The sequence below is a fragment of the Haliotis rufescens genome, unplaced genomic scaffold (assembly GCF_023055435.1).
Source record: "Haliotis rufescens isolate VD_foot unplaced genomic scaffold, xgHalRufe1.0.p SCAF_9, whole genome shotgun sequence".
Classification (NCBI taxonomy): domain Eukaryota; kingdom Metazoa; phylum Mollusca; class Gastropoda; order Lepetellida; family Haliotidae; genus Haliotis; species Haliotis rufescens.
This window is the reverse complement of record NW_025964383.1, coordinates 23,530,248-23,549,577: the sequence shown is the minus strand read 5'-3', so window position 1 is coordinate 23,549,577 and position 19,330 is coordinate 23,530,248. Positions and strand designations below refer to the sequence as shown.

Here is a 19,330-nt window from a genome sequence, read left to right as displayed (position 1 = left end):
CATGATGTAAGAGGCCATAAAGGATGTAACAGACCTTACAGGATGTATCAGGCCTTACAGGATGTAACAGGCCATACAGGATGTAACAGGCCTTACAGGATGTAACAGGCCTTACATGATGTAAGAAGCCATACAGGATGTATCAGGCCTTACAGGATGTAACAGGCCTTACATGATGTAACAGGGCATACAGGATGTAACAGGCCTTACAGGATGTAACAGGCCTTACATGATGTAACAGGCCTTACAGGATGTATCAGGCCTTACAGGATGTAACAGGCCATAAAGGATGTAACAGACCTTACAGGATGTAACAGACCTTACAGGATGTAACAGGCCATACAGGATGTAACAGGTCTTACAGGATGTAACAGGCCTTACATGATGTAAGAGGCCATAAAGGATGTAACAGACCTTACAAGATGAAACAGGCCTTACAGGATGTATCAGGCCTTACATGATGTAAGAGGCCTTACAGGATGTAACAGGCCATACAGGATGTAACAGGCCATACACGATATAATACGCCTTACATGATGTAACAGGCCATACAGGATGTAACAGGCCATACAGAATGTAACAGACCTTACAGGATGTAACAGGCCATACAGGATGTAACAGGCCTTACAGGATGTAAGAGGCCATAAAGGATGTAACAGACCTTACAGTATGTAACAGACCTTACAGGATGTAACAGGCCATACAGGATGTAACAGGCCTTACAGGATGTAACAGGCCTTACACGATGAAACAGGCCTTACAGGATGTAACAGGCCTTACAGGATGTAATCGGCCTTACATGATGTAAGAGGCCATACAGGATGTAAGAGACCTTACATGATGTAACAGGCCATACAGGATGTAACATGCCTTACAGGATGTAAGAGGCCATAAAGGATGTAACAGACCTTACAGGATGTAACAGACCTTACAGGATGTAACAGACCTTACAGGATGTAACAGGCCTTACATGATGAAACAGGCCTTACAGGATGTATCAGGCCTTACAGGACGTAATCGGCCTTACAGGATGTATCAGGCCTTACAGGACGTAATCGGCCTTACATGATGTAAGAGGCCATACAGGATGTAAGAGACCTTACATGATGTAACAGGCCATACAGGATGTAACAGGCCTTATATGATGTAACAGGCCTTTCAAGATGTAACAGACCTTAAAGGATGTAACAGACCTTACAGGATGTAACACGCCTTACATGATGTAACAGGCCTTACAGGATGTAACAGACCTTACAGGATGTAACAGGCCATACAGGATGTAACAGGCCTTACAGGATGTAACAGGCCTTACAGGATGTAACAGGCCTTACAGGATGTAACAGACCTTACAGGATGTAACAGACCTTACAGGATGTAACAGGCCTTACAGGATGTAACAGGCCATACAGGATGTAACAGGCCATACACGATATAATACGCCTTACATGATGTAACAGGCCTTACAGGATGTAACAGGCCATACAGGATGTAACAGACCTTACAGGATGTAACAGGCCATACAGGATGTAACAGGCCATACACGATATAATACGCCTTACATGATGTAACAGGCCATACAGGATGTAACAGGCCATACAGGATGTAACAGACCTTACAGGATGTAACAGGCCATACAGGATGTAACAGGCCATACAGGATGTAACAGACCTTACAGGATGTAACAGACCATACATGATGTAACAGGCCATACAGGATGTAACATGCCTTACAGGATGTAACAGGCCTTACAGGATGTAACATGCCTTACATGATGTAACAGGCCTTACAGGATGTGACATGCAAGGCCATACATGATGTAACAGGCCTTACAGGTAGTAATAGGCCTTACATGATGTAACAGGCATTTCAAGATGTAACAGACCTTACAGGATGTAACATGCCTTACATGATGTAACAGGCCTTACAGGATGTGACATGCCTTACATGATGCAACAGGCGATACAGGATGTAACAGTCAGTGCAGGATGTAACAGGCCTTTCAGAATGTAACAGTCCTTACAGTAACAAGGTTGCCCATAAAAGGATAGGAAGGGCGTGTGTTACAAGTGTATAGTCGACGAAGTCATTTATGTTCCCCGCCCATTTTAACACGTTATGGATCAAAACCAGGTAACTGACCCAACATTTCTCTTAGCCCTTGTCAAAATAGCTGGAACGGAAATTCAAAAATAAACGTTTCATGCAATGTTTGGCAAGGAAATATTTTACAGTTTATTTGTTATACTCCATAAGTGAACCCACCCTATATTAAAATTTAAATCCAACTTATTGCCATGGATACGTAAAAAAATAAAATTTTCTAAAATTCCTAAATAGCAAAAGGCACCAGTTCAGTATGTGCCTGGTAGACATGCAAAGCTGGGTAAGAAAGTTTTTAACAGTTTTTGAGTTACCTTCCGGAAATGAATACCACCCTTATAGAACCTAAGTCCAACTTGTTGTCACGGAAACGTAAAAAATATTCATTTCCAAAATTCCTAAATAGCAAAAGGCACCAGTTCAGCATGAGTCTGATAGACATGCAAAGTTTCGTAGAGAAATATTTAACGGTTTCTTAGTTATGCTCCGGAAACGATTTCGGGACACACGCACACACGGACGCACGGACGGACGAAACCCATTTCAATATCCCCCGCCAACTTCGTAGAAAGGTCGTGTGTAATATCATTCCGATATGTGCACATGTTCATTTAGCATTTCCCGATGCAGATTAAGTGTTGAAGCCAGGTGACATAACAGTAGTTCAACCATTTGAGCAAAAAAACTGAAAATGACACCTTAATTCTTATTGGTGCTTTACACCATCTCATTGTAGAAAGGTAACCCTAATCAGAATGCGCCACAAATCATCAAGGAGGAAATTATATATAGTGAAATAATAATGTGATGACATATGTTTGATAATATAAGACATTTTCCATAAACGAATTTATAATATCAATGGCATATTTTTCGACTTTAAATCCAGCGCTGCGCGTCATCGACACTAGTCCTCTCCATGCTGGCGAGAAATAAGGCAGAGCTTCCGGCTTTACCCGTATGATGAAACGTAAAGCGTACGATGTGATTGTTGTTTACCTGGATTGTTTTGCTATTATTACGATGGATAAAGGCCACTGTGGGGACACGTTGCAATGTTTGCAGTGGCGTATTGAAGACTTAGGTTTCACATTAGTCTATGATAAATTTGTAGCACCAACCTCAAAAAGGACATTTTGACATAAATATAGATAGTGTTGTGGGAACTTTAATTCTCCCCGAAGATAAACACGTAGATCTGAAAGAATGTTTGGGTCAATTTGAAAAAAATGTTGAAAAGTTAAAAAGTTACAAATAAAGCAAATGCTAGGAAAACATCACGTGCGGTTCATGGCGGGCGAACGTTTATGAGGCGTCTAATTGTCTTATATTAATCGGAAACGTAAGTTGTTCATTCTTAATGTGTTGTCGAGGTCAAATTCTATGGACAGTTTAATGGAACTACTTTTGCTCTTAAAAGGTGAAGTTCTTCCCTATCAGGGATGTGCCACTGATGCATGCGAGGAACTACAAGAAAAATAGGAACCACAAAAGAGTGAATTTATGAGTACAAAGTGAGGGCACAGTTAAAATATTTTTAGTCTGGTAACCAGAGGAACAAACGATTTTGAACCCAAACCAAACCAAAAGTTTTTGTCAGATAAAAGGACACAAGTGATCATGTGATGATCTCCTTCAGGGTTAAGTAAGAAATAGTTATATCGTTTGAACATAACTTTTACAGTTCTTTAACCGGAATTAAAGTGATCATTTAGTCATTTTTAAATTGTATCTATCAACCTTACCTAAATATTTGATAATTTAGTGGCTACAATTGCACAAACTAATTACTCGCCATGCAGTTCAACATTCCATAATCGGATGTTTAACAAATACTTACACTTTCAAGCATCGCGTACAAAGGAGTTCTGCTTAGACTTCCCTGTTGAAACTGTCTTATTTGAAGGACGTGGCTTTTCTGTGCTTGTCTCCGTTGATTGTCAGTATCTAGATGCAATATGTAAAAGTCAGTTTATGAGTTAGAGGCCATCATGATGATCCAAGTGGTAATCAAACCTAGAACTGACAAACAGCTGGTTGATAGTGTGACAACGAATCTCTACATCGGATTATGATCTCCTCAATATGTTCAACTGCAACTGGGGAATGCAAGTGACAAAACACTTTCCGTGACCATAAAAGTTAGTATTGTCCATTGTAAGATTCCGACTTTATTATAAGCATGTATTCATGAATCACTATCAAGTACTGGTGATGACAGGTGTTCGCAAAAAGGTGAACTATCCTTCTGTATTTTGTACATAAGGGGACATAAGTGTGTGCGCATCATAGAACTAGTCTAGCTTATTATCTTAACCAGTACTGTCTAATATTGATATCGGGAAAATTATTACATACATACATTTACACATTTGCCCCTGATATTGCATCGTCGTTCTTAGCTTGTACAGTTAACTAACACTTAAACCTAATATTTTACAACAACGAATAATTAATAGGTACAATAATTATCGAAAACGTTTTAGCAAAATGTGAACTTAGATGATATGAAAATGTGATATCTAAAACATGAAAGATTCCAACCTATTACACACAACATTGAAGTTGTTACATTTACCTGGGAAGTCACGTGGTGTCTCAGAAGAATCTCCGAACATTAGATGGTCCTGGCGTTCATAGTCAGTCTGTAAAGGCAACACAGTTAGATGAATCAGATCAACCTCAATCCCTATGAAGATATGAGTATCAGGTTATAAGAGTGTATAACAGTTCAATGCTCCTAGGATCCTTTAATTGACTGACAGTGACTCTAAGACAACTTTCTACCGGTAAATACTGTTGATCTGATATTCATTTGTTGACACCAACATAAACACTTACAGTATCAAGTCGTGGCTCTTTAAACCTTGAAATGATGCCTATGTTCCGGTCCACGTAACTTAATGTGTTCTGCCACTCAGCTGAGGAAGGAAAAGAAAGTTTACATATCATCATGTTAATCGTATTTGTTAATAGTGTATGAGTGATCGAGGGATATATCTATTTCAGGTAATACTATCCTACATGTATATAGATGACGCCCTACCTGTATATAGAGGACTCCCTACATGTATATAGAGGACTCCCTACCTGTATACAGAGGACTCCCTACCTGTATATAGAGGACTCCCTACCTGTATATAGAGGACTCAGCTGTAGCATTACTTTGTCCTTCTCCTGAAACAAACAAAGTATCTTAGCTTTGCCTGATTCACGTGAGTGCGTGCGTGTGCGTGTGTATATTTAGTATTTATGAGAGCATGCGTTTGCGTGCGTTGAAGGACACGAGGAGCAAGGAGATTGGCACGAGGATGCACCACTGGCTTAAAGAGCAATACAACAAAAGTTTATTACCAACGAATTGGCCATTCCTTTATCATAAACCCCACCGTGATGTTGCTGGACTAGTGCTAAAAGCGCCTTAAAACCATATCCACTCAGTCATTAAACTGACATTGTGTGATATAATTGAGTTCAAAACAGCGTTAATCCCAAAGCCTCAATCCATTCACTTTATTTTTTATAGCAACGTGTACTTAGTTCTAATCGATTTTGTTAGATATATAAAGTCTAGACCCCCTGAAACTACAAACCCCTGAATCCGCCTATGACACACACCAGTCTGTAAATGATTTGCAACACATTCCTTTGATTTGACAGTCATTTTGTGACCACGTTAATGATACTGATTATTAATGTTGAAAATATGTTACCTTTTCCACATTATCCAAGTCTGCTGCAAGCTTTTCTACGTCATCGAAACCTTCAGGAAAAACTATTTTTTAATGACGAGACATCAACGAAACCCTCACTACCACTAATGAAGATAAAATGAATAATGAATGATAGTTACTATTACAACCTTCGATAATTATACCCAAACAACATCCATTATAACAACACATTCTAACAACCATTATACATGTACTAACACATTCTAACATGACAACATATAATTGAACAATGTGATCAACCTCCTGCAATGTAAAAAAGAGGCCGTGAGTGAGTGAGGTAAAACATTTTTGACTTTGGAGACATTTCAGCCATACCGTGACGATCGGAAAAAAAGAAAGTTTGTTTAAAAGTAGGATCGATTTACAATTTTAAATACTGATTTTACAATTTGTAACATGGACAGAGACTGGCACTTGCACAGCAAAAAAAGTGTAGGTTTCCGTCTTCCGGAAACCTTCCGGAAACCTTCCGGATACCTACCCATTTTGGATCCGGCCCGGATACCTTCCGGAAACCTTCCAAAAAAAATGTCAAAATTTGGGGGGTGCATTTTGTTCACTTAAGTGTGAAACACATAAAAAAATGAACTTGAAAATACCAAGCAATTTGAAGGTTGTTGAAGGCATCTGGAAGGTTTCCGGAAGGTTTCCGGATGCAAATTTTCTTCATGACTTGCTTATGGTAAATAATGTTAGCCTGTGCATTACAGGTACCTGTTGTAATATTCTGTGTTATTTTAGTTGTAAATATCCTCCTCAAACTGAGATATGTGGGCATGCATTGTTCACAAGTTGTTTTGCGACATGGGTCCAATGTGTGAAGCTTATTGCTGGTGTCCCCCACCATGATATTGTTGCAATATTGCTAAAAGTGGCAAAACAGCATTCTCACTCAGAAAAAAATGGAAAGTCATTGGCTATGTGCTTTGGCATTTGGCCCTGGTGAGATAAACAGATTAGTTTGGAACGGTATCAGTACTTATATCGGGACAGTGTAGTTTCATGGGAATATAAAACAGAATACAATTGTCCCAAATTGGTGCATATGACTAATGGCATCCATAGAAAACACCTAAATAAAGTACAGAAAAAATATCAATGTCATTTGTCTACTAAGGTGGAACTACAACTGTTGTTAAGTGAGCTGTATTTATAGTAGGAAAACATTCTGGGCATTAGTACATTTTATATTTGTTCAGCACCTATGTTATGGCTGATCAGCATTATATTTCTTTATGCTAATGAAGCAAAACAAATCATGTTTTTGGAAAAAAATCTTATTTATTGATTATATGGCATTTCATTGGTACATATCACAAATTGAAATGTGATCAAGCAAGAAGAGGAACTAGCATAAAGTAACCAGTGGTGTTTGCAAGGCCTTACAGAACAGACGCTTCAATGCCATTTTCTAAATAAACAAATTAGTCAAATCTCAGAAGAATTTTATTGAAGAAGAATATCTAAAGTCGATTATGTTTCTGCAGTAAACCACAAAAGTCATTCAGATTTGTATAGTCAGCATCGGTGTACACAAACTGGACATAGTCACAGTGCTTTGGCATAAATTCATTCAGACTTCATTAGTGTCATAATAAAACCACCTACAGTAACACTGGTGTGGCATTATTCATTCAGAATCATCACTTTCTGAGGTGAATCTGTTGGTTGTTATCAGGAGTACTGTTCATCATCCGGCGAGTCCCTTGTCTGAATTGTGTGAGCAAGGTCTTCTTAAATGTAGCTGGTGTCAGATTGTGAAATCCAGGTACCTGAAACATTTCATAACATCTTTAGAAACTTGTTAGTCAAAAGTTATGAAACACACACATTTACAAATGTTTAAAGTTGTTTTCTCGAACAGTGAGGTATTGACAATTTATCTTGCAACTGATATTTAACCAATCTTTGAACATGTAAATAAGCCATTGCAAACAGAAAAGTGTTCAGAAAATACAAAAATGTATCCGGTCTTCTAAAACAATACCACAAGGTTCACCTGCATTTTGTTTGAATGTTTGCATTACATCAAAATGTAAGGAAGGGTAAACGAGACTATGCAAAACTAAGTTACATAGGTTCTTATACATAAATACATAAATGCAACTATTCATAATTATCAAAACACATGTCATGTAAGTTATCTCAAAATACAACATAATGAGCGAGTGAGTTGGTTTAGTTTCATGCAGCTTGTTAGCAATATTCCAACTATGGGCTTCACACATTGTACCCATGTGGTGAATTGAACCCGGGTTTCAGAGACTGTTTCACCCACTAGGCTACCCTTGCACACCAAATACAAAAGAAAGTATATTAGGAATTCAGACAATAGATATTCTCACCAAATTCATTAATGGAAGCTATATTGAAATTCAAATTTTGACAAATTAGGATGACACTGTAGAAGCATTTATCTAAGTTATTATGGATATTTAATATCTACCGTTAATGGGTAGTCCATCATAGACAGTGATAAAAAATTCATCTGAAAAGTACAACCTGAACCATCAACTAAAAACTATGTATATTACATTAAAGGGGCCGGTCATGTATTACCGGTATGCTCTCGTTCATTTTTTGACACAACCCTCCCTGAAAGAAAATGCAAAGCACTTTATATTTTATTGTCCATTTTGTCAAAAGCCTCCCCTAGAGACTCTCACATTTTGGGGTGACCCTCCGTTTGTTCTGATCTGAATTCAAAAATTCATGTCTCATTATCATATTTTATAATTTATCCTATCTTTTTTGAAAATTAACTAAATGAAGATTAACAATAACATGCAAATCTGCCAAAATATTGGCCTGGCAAAGTTTAAATTAATCATAATTACTGTTATAAAGTTTTGGATCCATCATCTGTTTCTAAATACTGTGAAACCCAACTTTGACTTGTGTGGCATTGTTGTATCATCTACCCAATGTTCTTTATGCATTGATATGCATCTGCACAGAGTGGTCAAAGTCTGTGTCTGACACTTAGTGTGCTACAAGGGAAACATCAGTTTGTGTCAAGCCAAACTGTCTGATAATCTCAAGGGCTGCCTTGGTAGCATCAAGGGATGTAGCTAATCCTAAATAAACATAAAACAAGTGACATCATCTCTTCTACAGAACACATGATCAAAGCCTGCCCCACCTTTGATGTTTATTACCTTGCTACTCTAAAAACAGCTAATTAGCAAAATGAACTCAATGTCAACTCATTGTGGACTAGGGATTAACAGGGCAATTAGTGTCGGGTGGGTATTAGTACTTGCAATTGTCTGTTAATTACTTAATTGAGTAGTGACGGCTTAATCAGTTGTGCCTTTACAACCACGCTGACTGCTATTCAACTTATCGAGTCAGTTTACTATGTAACATGCTTCTTGGGACCAAGGAAATGTATCTTGCTGGATAACAGTTTTTTCTAATTTATCAGAGATCAGAAATAATAATAATGACGTTTTTGATGTGCATTTCTTTGTTGTGTTTACTAGGATGATTAGTAGTGATGGTGTTTGAATTATTAGACACTATTTATTCCAAAAGAGGAATAGGGTTGGTGAAGAGGCAAAGCTTATTTGAACAACATATACATTGAATAAACAGAAACTGTACCAAAAACAGATTAACCGTATCTACAGTTGAAACTATCATGATGCAAATTTTCACTGAATCAAAGTCATATCTTTTCAAGACTCAGATCAGGTTGTAGTGATTGAAGGTCACATAAAACTTGCTAATTTCAAATCACTCATCCCGCACTTATGATTTGGTTTGTTGTTTTATGCCGCACTCAAGCAATATTCCGGCTATATGTAAATAATCGAGTCTGGACCAGACAGTCCAGTGACTGACATCATGAGCATCGACCCACACAATTGGGATCAATGACATGCATCAACCAAGTCACCGACAAGCATTGTCGCCCGTTACGGAAAGTATTGGGTTACTTTATATTTGTGTGTCTCAATTACGCCATTATTAGAAATAAAATGTATTATACACATGAATATGATATAAAAATGGCAAATATGGTTGACAATATGAGCATTGATCTCTGCATTTGGAGCAGAATTGTGAATATTCACCTAATGAAGGAGTAAGTACATACTCCGAAATGTTGTGATCATCATAATAAAGAAGTTCACATCAATACATTCTCCACCTTTAAGTCCTTATGTGTATAACTTGTAAATAACTTTCATAGACTTCAGGAGTTTATCTGTGATATATGTGTGCACTTAAATAAATCACTGCATCCTTACCTGAGGCAGGAATAGATAATAGGCAGGAACAGAAAAAAAATAGTCAAATTTATAGCCAAATACAGGTACATGTATTTGAAGATTTTCAGTTGTGGCGACACTTTCAGTGAAACCCATACAGTATTTGATTTGTAGTAGTTAACAGTTCTGGTATTTTCTGTCTGTAACTGTAAAGAAGTTCCGAAATTGTAGCGAGCAACTGCCCAGACATAAGGAGGAACAAGATGACATAGATATTAACCCATTTGTAAACTGTACAGCCTGAAGTATGTTTGTTGCCACATATCAATAAAATAGTTCCATATTGGCGGATTTATTTGTTGTAATGTAAGGGCAGAAATAGCATCAGTTATTACTGACAAATATCCCTTGTAAAACCTTTCAACATGTTCAAATGACACATCGAAAGGCCATTGTGAAAAATTGTAATCTGACAGCACCATGTTAGGATTCTTAAATACAGTTTCAGCTTGACATTGAGTACTTTAAACTTTAAAGTGAAAAATACATTCACAACAAGTGAGCTGTGTCTGCCAATCAGAGTCGGTGAGTAAATTGGAGTAGGGGACTAATTTCGAAGGTAAACTTGTTTCAACGTTTAACAACTACATGTATTTGTGTTTGTATGAGACGATGTGTGTTTAATTCCATATATTTTACTTCAAAGCATGTTATCACAATAAATTGAGTCGGGTATAGGATAAGTTGGAGTAGAGGCTAATTTCTAATGTAAACTTGTTTTAACATTTCACAATTATTGGTCTTTGCAAGTTATCATTCCAAGTTTAATTTCATTTATTTTACCAAGGTAAAAAAAAAATAAGGTATCATTTTCGTCAAGTAATAATATTTCGCCAGTCAGTGCCGTTTTAGCTATAACCCGCTTATTGCACATTATAAGTTTCAATTTATATTTATAATCATTTTAACCACTGTAATAAGTAAAAAATGAAATAAAAGCATATAGAAAATAAACAAGCACTGGTTATAAAATGTGCATCCGCAGGCAATATTTATAAGATAATCCTGCATGTAGCTGTGGCCATCACACTGAAGATGCACTTCACTTCTTTCTCATATGCCCAAATTACAATGATTTAAGACAGAATATGTACTATTATGTTAAGGGATATGATCTAAATTCAATTCTATTAGGTAATCCTGAAAGGACGTCAAAAATAAACTTAGAAATTCTTAAATCAGTACAAGACTACATTCAGCTATCCAATAGGTTTTGTGATTTTACATAGCATCTTAAATTTATAATACTATTCCTTGCCGTATATTGCAGTACACTATTGTCTATTACTACTAAAAATGCGACCTGACAGCGCCGACAACGTAGTTTCTATAATAAGAACATGTATATAATTGTATTCCTTGACTGTACTTTTGTCATATCATATTGTATTCTAATTCTGGAGTGGTATTCAAATAAGTTTTTGCTTGTTTACCCATCCAGTTCACAAGTTGTGAAATAAATATGTTTAAAACAATATTTAGTAAACAAATAATTAAAACTTATGCAACAACATAGCGTGTGGAGACGATAGACCACTGAAAAGAGCATATATATGCACATCCAATGACCCCTGACATCACAAGGCATTGTTTTGCCAGTGTGTCAGGCAACAGAATACTACGAATTACACCACAGGGTACTGTGACCTGTTTGAAAAGTTAGGTACTGTATTCTAAAGGTAGGCCCAAAATTCTAGACAATCCAGTGATTGATATTGTGAACATCAATCCACACTGTTAGATGGTTACTGTCAGATGCCATGAACCAGGTCACCGAGCCTGATCACCTGATCTATTAGGTTATCTCTTATGGGTGAGGCTAAAACGGCACCTCGGCAAAATGTCACTGATTTCTCGGACGAAAACAGCACCTTGTTTTGGCAAAAAGGGCTACTAATTGTTGTCTGTTATCTGGAGAGACATGTTGATTCCTGGCCGAAAGATATATAAATGAAATTTCTATAAAATTACTATTTATTTCCTACTTACTAAAATAAATATGACATATATAGTATACCTGTTGTCCAGTTTCTTGACATTTTCGCCAGACTCAGTTTCAGCTTGACATTGAGCTAATCTGAGTAAAGCTACTTAAGACTTCAAAGCATGTGATCTTTCAATGATAAGTTTTGTTGCACCTCCCAATCAGAATCATGAGTAAATCTGAGCAGAGGTTAATTTCTAATGTAAACTATTTTTAGGTGATTAACTTCTAACAATTATTTGTGTTTGCAAGTTTAATTGCATTTATTTTACTTCAAAGAAATCAAAGCATATTATATTTTCACAATAAGTTTAGTTGCATCTCCAAATCAGAGTCGGCGAGTAGATGCTAGTTTTTAATGTAAACCTTTTTGAACATTAGCAAGGATTAACATAAGTTAGGTAGATTGCTTATCCTACAAAAATTAAATCACACATTTACTAACATATATAAAACAGAATAAGTGGCTTACAGAAGATAAATAACTTTAATACGTGATCAATATTATTAACATATTCCTTACCTGAATCAGAGACCATATAACAGTCTATGTATTATGGTCTCTGTCTGAATTTCTCAGTTATTTGTGTTTACAAGTGACCATGCAAGTTTAATTTCATGTATTCGGGCATATTCAGACCCAAGGTAAAAAAAATAACAAGGTGCTGTTTTCACCAGGCAATAGTAGGCAAGGTGCTATTTCCCTTTATAGTATAACCCTCTCTTACAACTAGCATAGTTTGATGGGGACCAATTCCAACCCGAATCCCCACATGAGTGAGTATGGTTTTACGCTGTTTTTAGCAATACCACAGCAAGGGACACCTGACATGGACTTCACACATTGTACCCATGACAAGAATCGAACCTTTGTCTTCAGCACTTCAACCACTAGGCTACCCCACCGCCAAAATTCCCAACATGATAAAGTTGTCATCACGGTATTCTTCAACAAGTTCAAGTGAAAATATCCATACCTTTCAAATGTCTTATCTTCCACTTCACAATGTTCACTGTTGCAAAACTCCTGTCATTTAATTTGTTCTTGATTCTTCACACCTGCAAAAGTAAGTTTAGTCGGTACGGTATGAACTAAAAAAATGAGACACTTTAGAGAATCTAGATAAAGGAATATAAGTAAGCAAACATATTTCTACATAATATACATTAGCAAGGATTAACATAAGTTAGGTAGATTGCTTATCCTACAAAAATTAAATCACACATTAACTAACATATATAAAACAGAATAAGTGGCTTACAGAAGATAAATAACTTTAATACGTGATCAATATTATTAACATATTCCTTACCTGAATCAGAGACCATATAACAGTCTCTGTATTATGGTCTCTGTCTGAATATGTCACGTCTTCAGCTCCCTGCAATCGAGGTTGTGAAACATTTCTGCTGTAGGAATATTACATCCGCTGGGATATCCCTTGTCACACTGCCTGGCATGGTAGGCAAACGCATATTCCATACACCACATAGATATACTTCCTAATACACACTGTCGAAATCCCCGCGGCTCCCAATATGGCCTGCATGAACTGTAATCGGCCAACCTCGTCTCTTTCCGTAACTGCTGCAGAAATGACCGCTCGTCATTCGTGACCAACTCGTATTATTCCGGGACAAGCAAGTCTACCCATAATTCCCTGTATGACCGAGGGCGCCATTTTGGAACACAAATGTAAACAAACACTTAAACCTCGTGTAATCGATGTACACCGTGATGCTTGATTGCGATATGCTTACCTCGTGTATCAATACATTGTTCTCAATCACCTCTAACACGGAAATCCCGGTCGAAATGCACCTGAGCCATACACAACGAGGACGTCAAGTATTTCGAAAACTCGATTGGCAGCCGAAGGAAGGAAGAGCAGCTTGCAGATGCCAGGTACGTAGCAGGGCTTCGAGACATAATGTTCCATGATTTCTATACAGAGATCTTATGGAATGGATTGATTTAGATATTTTCCTGATCTCCATGTTACTACTGTAAACGTCAAGGGCCTTTTAGTTTTGTTGTTTTCGGAAACCCTTTGTTATTATTATGATCAAGTGTTTGTTGTGACATGGTATTTCTATTTGGGCTTGCATAAGAGCTACAGGTGCAGGACTTTTAAGGGTCGTGTCCTTATTCTCATAACGCTGGGATTTGATAATGAGGGTTAGTTACCAAGGGTATAAATCTGGCAAAGTGCATGTCAAACAAAATGTGGCATTCAATTCCAATCATGTGTTGCCACCTGAACCGCCTGAAAGTGAGATATGGATCACAATGAATAATGACAGCTTATCAATCTATAACAAATTCACACTGAAACATTGAAAGGATAAAGAAAAGTTAGTTGTTTTCTGTTTCAGCATGTTCAGGGTTTGTGGGGAGGTTCACAGACATCCTCAGGGAGGATACCAAGTATTGAGTGAGTATTTGTGTTTGTGATAAATACAAACTACATGTATTCATCATGGTATATTTCAATGCAATGTGAAACATCACACTCACAATAGTCCAGCTCTGTGATGGCAGCCTGTAAATAATTGAACATGGACCAGGCAATCTAGTGATTGTTATTATCAGCAAAGATCCATGCCCTCAGAGTATGATGACAACCTAGTCTGACCACCCAATTCATTAGTTGATTAGTGTTTGCAGCGGTAGGAACTAACACGTTCAGTCCACTAGTCCTAAAATGATAGCATATAGCAAAACCTTTAAAATGTCAAAATGACTAGTGCCAATTTCTAACCCTCGTGTTTGGATGTTGTGTTTGTGTGTGTATGTATGAGTGTATTTAGGTTGGTTTGTTGTTTAACGCCGCACTCAGCAATATTCCAGCTATATGACGGCGGTCTGTAAATAATCGAATCTGGACCAGACAACCCAGTGATTGATATCATGAGCATCGAGCCACGGAATTGAGATCAATGACATGCATCAACCAAGTCAGCGAGCCTGACCACCCGATCCCGTTAGTCGCCTTTTACGACAAGCATAATGGCCTTTTACGGCAAGCATGGGTTGCTGAAGACCTATTCTACCCCGGAATCTTCACGGGTCGAGTGTATTTAACTTAAATCATGAATCTTATGCTTGTTTCTCCGTGCTTTTACAATTTAACCCAAATTTTCTCGGGGATAATAAAGTATTCTCTTATTTATATCATTTCTGAACAAAGTGTCATATCAAGGTTAGATCTCTGTCAAAACAGTGCCATGGAAAAGCCAAACAAATAGCCTAGAAATAAAAGTAAATACTGCATTGCATTAATCTGCATTTCAAGAAAATTTGGCAATAATTCATGGAATGATATTCACCTCGAACAAGTTATTTCCTATGTAATGTATGTGTTGAATGACCCTGACTTTGTTGTCAAAATATTGTTTTGACATTTGTTAAATATGGGGATAAATGTCATCTCTGAATGTTTGACATGAATTATTATGATTAGGGTAGTTCTAAGTCGGAATCACAACCGGGGTCTTTTCATTTGAATCAAATGTACAAAATGTACAGTTTGGACATTTTTCTGTGATGTGAATGCTACTTATGTTTGTAGAATGTCCGGATGAATAAAAGAGACAGTCGTCTGTGCAGCATCAATGCAAAGAAAGACCATAGAAGAGCAACAGTGAGTAGTAAATATTTTGAAATTATTCTGTTTGGTTCATATGGTTATTTTGCAAATATGTCTTCAGTTTGTTCCTTATCGCTGTGGGCACAGATGTCCTATTATCTAAGGCACTACAATTTTCTGTGCAGAGTTGCATCTCTTGGGCTTAGCAGAAACCTATAGTCATGGGTTCAAATCCTGGTTCTCCCCGATTCTCTATGTTGCTAGGTTTGTCAGCATTATACACATGCTCGTGGGATTCATCAAAGACCTTCATCACTTAGGGCTTTCTTCCCACATCAAGCTAACATGCGGTGATATATCTGGAATACTGTTCAAAGCAGTGTTAAAGCCAACTCATTTATTTAACACTGCATCCAGCAATAGTTTGGCTATATGACAAGGATTGTAAATATATATTTTTCCATGTTGATGAGTTGAAACAATCACTAAATGACATCTCTTAAAAAGATTCCCAGCATTCCAAGCCTAATTAATAGATAAGGTAGTGATTGAGTAGGCTCACTGATCGCATGTAATTATACCACAGTGATGTGGGATATTGTCCATAATAGTTATCATCGGTTTGTCTGGACCGAGTTCATAACATTAGTCACTGGTTTGTCTGGTTGAGATTTGAGATGTGATTATCTTAAATGTTTAGCATATAACAAGACTCACATATGACAACTTAAGTGATTTTGCTGCCTTCTATCTGTAAGTACATGGGGCAACAATTCTTTTTGATTGCTAAAATCTTTTTACATAATGCTGCAGAAACTGAAGTCCTGCTTGAGATCCCTGGATGAGTACTCCAGGTTGACAGTCTGGAAGGACGAGACAAGGGAGTCCTAAACAGAGGATGCACCCCTTCAGATATCAGAGGTGATTTGCAGACAGCGATGACGAGGGTCCTGTTATTTCAATGGAGGCCGACCGAGAAGTTGTATGCCAAATGGTACTGGGACACACAAAGGCTGGTCTGGCTAATGTGAGAAGACCAACCAATGCCAAGCTGGAGTGGAATTCTTCCAGGACATTCAGGAAATTCTTGTCTTGAGCAATATGGTAAACACTTGAAAGGAATGATAAATGGGACTTATTGTCTTTAAATGTGGACCCAAACACCAAATGGAAAGTTCACAATTCTACTAACACAATGCAGCAGAGATAGTCTAACTGGTATCCCCTCATCCTGGTTCCTGTTCATCCATGGCAATATAGAAAGAAAAGGAGGATTGTCAAGCGAACAGTTATCACACTCTGTTATGAGTATTGAAGAAGAGGATGAAATTGCATACTGCATCAGGAACCATCATGTGAACACTGTTCAATGTGCGATATACTATAGGCATATGAATAAAAGAAATTGATAATTTGATTGTTGCTTATGTTTCATTTGCCAGCTGTGTAAATGGGGATGTTTCATGATTTTGCCTCAGTTTAATAGCCACACTTATCTTATGAAACCATGCATTGCTTGGGCATCTCAAGATAAATAACACATGTTTCCTTTGCTCTGAAAACGTCTGATGACACATTGATCTGTTATGTCAAAGGTCAAAGTCACAACCAGACAAAAAGTTTGTTTGTGGTCTAACTCTTCCTTTGGACAGGGGTCGAAGTTGGAAAAAGGTCGTGTGTGATCTATATATACTACATTTTCCCCTAAATTGCCTTTTCTGCAGAAGTCTTAGTAACTCTTATACATATACTGGTTACATTACTTCCATATTTTGGTCAGTGATATGTTGAATTCTATCAAAGGACTGCATATTTGGTTTATGTGCTGGATAGCTCTTTGAAATGTTTTTGAAATATTTATCACTGATATTGAAGGTCAAATTCACACTCAAAAGTGATAACTCTTGAAGGGTTGAAGTGTAAGATCAAGGCAATAGTGAAGGGGTCATTCATAAAGTATTTCTGCAATTATAACTAAAATGCCTATTTTTGGAGATATTTGTGAAGTATTAAGCACATAGTTGTTATATTATTTGAATACACATATATGTGCAGTGGTTACAACTCCAGTGTCAAATTAACTCTCAATCCCTTTTAATAAAAGAATTCACAGTTACTGAGGAAGAGCTTACTGTAGTACCATAAAACTAGGGTTAGGCAAATTTCAATGAAGTTAGTATTTTGGATATAACAAGTACATGTACCGTTACAAATATTATCATCTTATTATCATCTCACTAGGACTAAAGGCCCAAGTGAGCACATTGTCAATGACTTTTTCTTTTTCTCAGTACAAACTGGAAGTCTGGACATGAAATTTAAGGATATCATACGAGAACTGATGTTTGTTCATTAAATAGCATTAACATCTGAAAAGGACAATATATGAAATTGAACAATTGTCTTCTCCAAAAATGTTTTAGGAGGATATTTACCATTAAAGTAACCCAGAATATTACAACAGCTACCTGTAATGCACAGGCTAACACTTTTTACCAGAAGCAAGTCATGAAGAAAATTTGCATCCGGATACCTTCCGGAAACCTTCCGGAAACCTTCCGGAAACCTTCCAGATGCCTTCAGCAACCTTCAAATTGCTTGGTATTTTCAAGTTAATTTTTTTATGTGTTTCACACTTAAGTGAACAAAATGCACCCCCCAAATTTTGACATTTTTTTTGGAAGGTTTCCGGAAGGTATCCGGGCCGGATCCAAAATGGGTAGGTATCTGGAAGGTTTCCGGAAGGTTTCCGGAAGACGGAAACCTACACTTTTTTTGCTGTGTTGGCACTATTCTACAACGGCACATTGCAACCGTAGCTTCATGATTGTATTCATTTGTCAATAACGACAGTGATGTATTATGGTGAAACTTTGGATTTTCTCATAGGATTTACTCAATTGTACCTGAACTCCTATTTACCAAACACCTGGAAGAAAGTTAAACACCCCCAGAGAGTTTCAATGACTAATAAAAACCGTACTGGAAAGAAATTACTGACAAAATAAGCTCTGATAAACGATTATGATCTAGAGAACAAGAAAACACCATTGTCAACGGGGATGAGATTTTAATCACAGCGGGGCGATCGGGTAGCCTAGTGGTTAAAGCGTTCGCTCGTCACGCCGAAGTCCCGGGTTCGATTCCCGACATGGGTATAATGTGTGAAGCCCATTTCTGGTGTCCCCCGCCGTGATATTGCTGGAGTATTGCTAAAAGCGGCGTAAAACCATACCCACACATAGCACAACTAGAGGTGACGTTTCCAACCTGAAACAAAAACCCTCTTACGCATGGAGCTGCTGAGTTGATATCAAGAGGCTATTCCTGGATGCAAAATGTCACTTTGAGTCCCCAGGGGACACCCGTTGTTCATGGGTTCAGTTGTTACTGAAGCTACACCTGCCCGGAACACCGCCTGTACTCTGGATCTCATCCCTCAGTCAGACGTCGGATCTGCTGATTTGTTTGTTTTCTAACGCCGCACTCAGCAATATCGGTGAAATAACGGCGGTCTGTAAATAATTGAGTCTGGACCAGACAATCCAGTGATTGACATCATGAGTATCGATTCACACAATTGGGATACGATGACATGCATCAACCAAGTCAGCAAGCCTGACCACACGATCCTGTTAGTCGCCT

At 37.6% G+C, this 19,330-nt stretch overlaps 1 protein-coding gene and 1 long non-coding RNA gene across 4 annotated transcripts in view; one reads left to right on the top strand and one right to left on the bottom strand.

Annotated features, from left to right (window-relative positions):
- The window catches only part of LOC124124459, a 136,702-nt gene that overhangs the window by 10,447 nt on the left and 106,925 nt on the right, over positions 1–19,330 (bottom strand). The window contains exons 19-23 of one of the 3 annotated variants that reach the window (XM_048391317.1): positions 5,814–5,875; positions 5,235–5,277; positions 4,942–5,021; positions 4,679–4,745; positions 3,941–4,047 (exon numbers count right to left, since the gene is read on the bottom strand). In XM_048391317.1, coding sequence (XP_048247274.1) covers positions 3,941–4,047; positions 4,679–4,745; positions 4,942–5,021; positions 5,235–5,277; positions 5,814–5,875 — 359 coding nt within the window. The remainder of the gene's footprint in view (positions 1–3,940; positions 4,048–4,678; positions 4,746–4,941; positions 5,022–5,234; positions 5,278–5,813; positions 5,876–19,330) is intronic. The other 2 variants (XM_048391319.1, XM_048391316.1) reach the window with 2 other exon arrangements.
- On the top strand, positions 13,729–16,943 carry LOC125377546. Its single transcript, XR_007219698.1, has 4 exons — positions 13,729–14,001; positions 14,472–14,530; positions 15,668–15,739; positions 16,499–16,943. It is a non-coding gene; the product is annotated as an uncharacterized LOC125377546 (long non-coding RNA).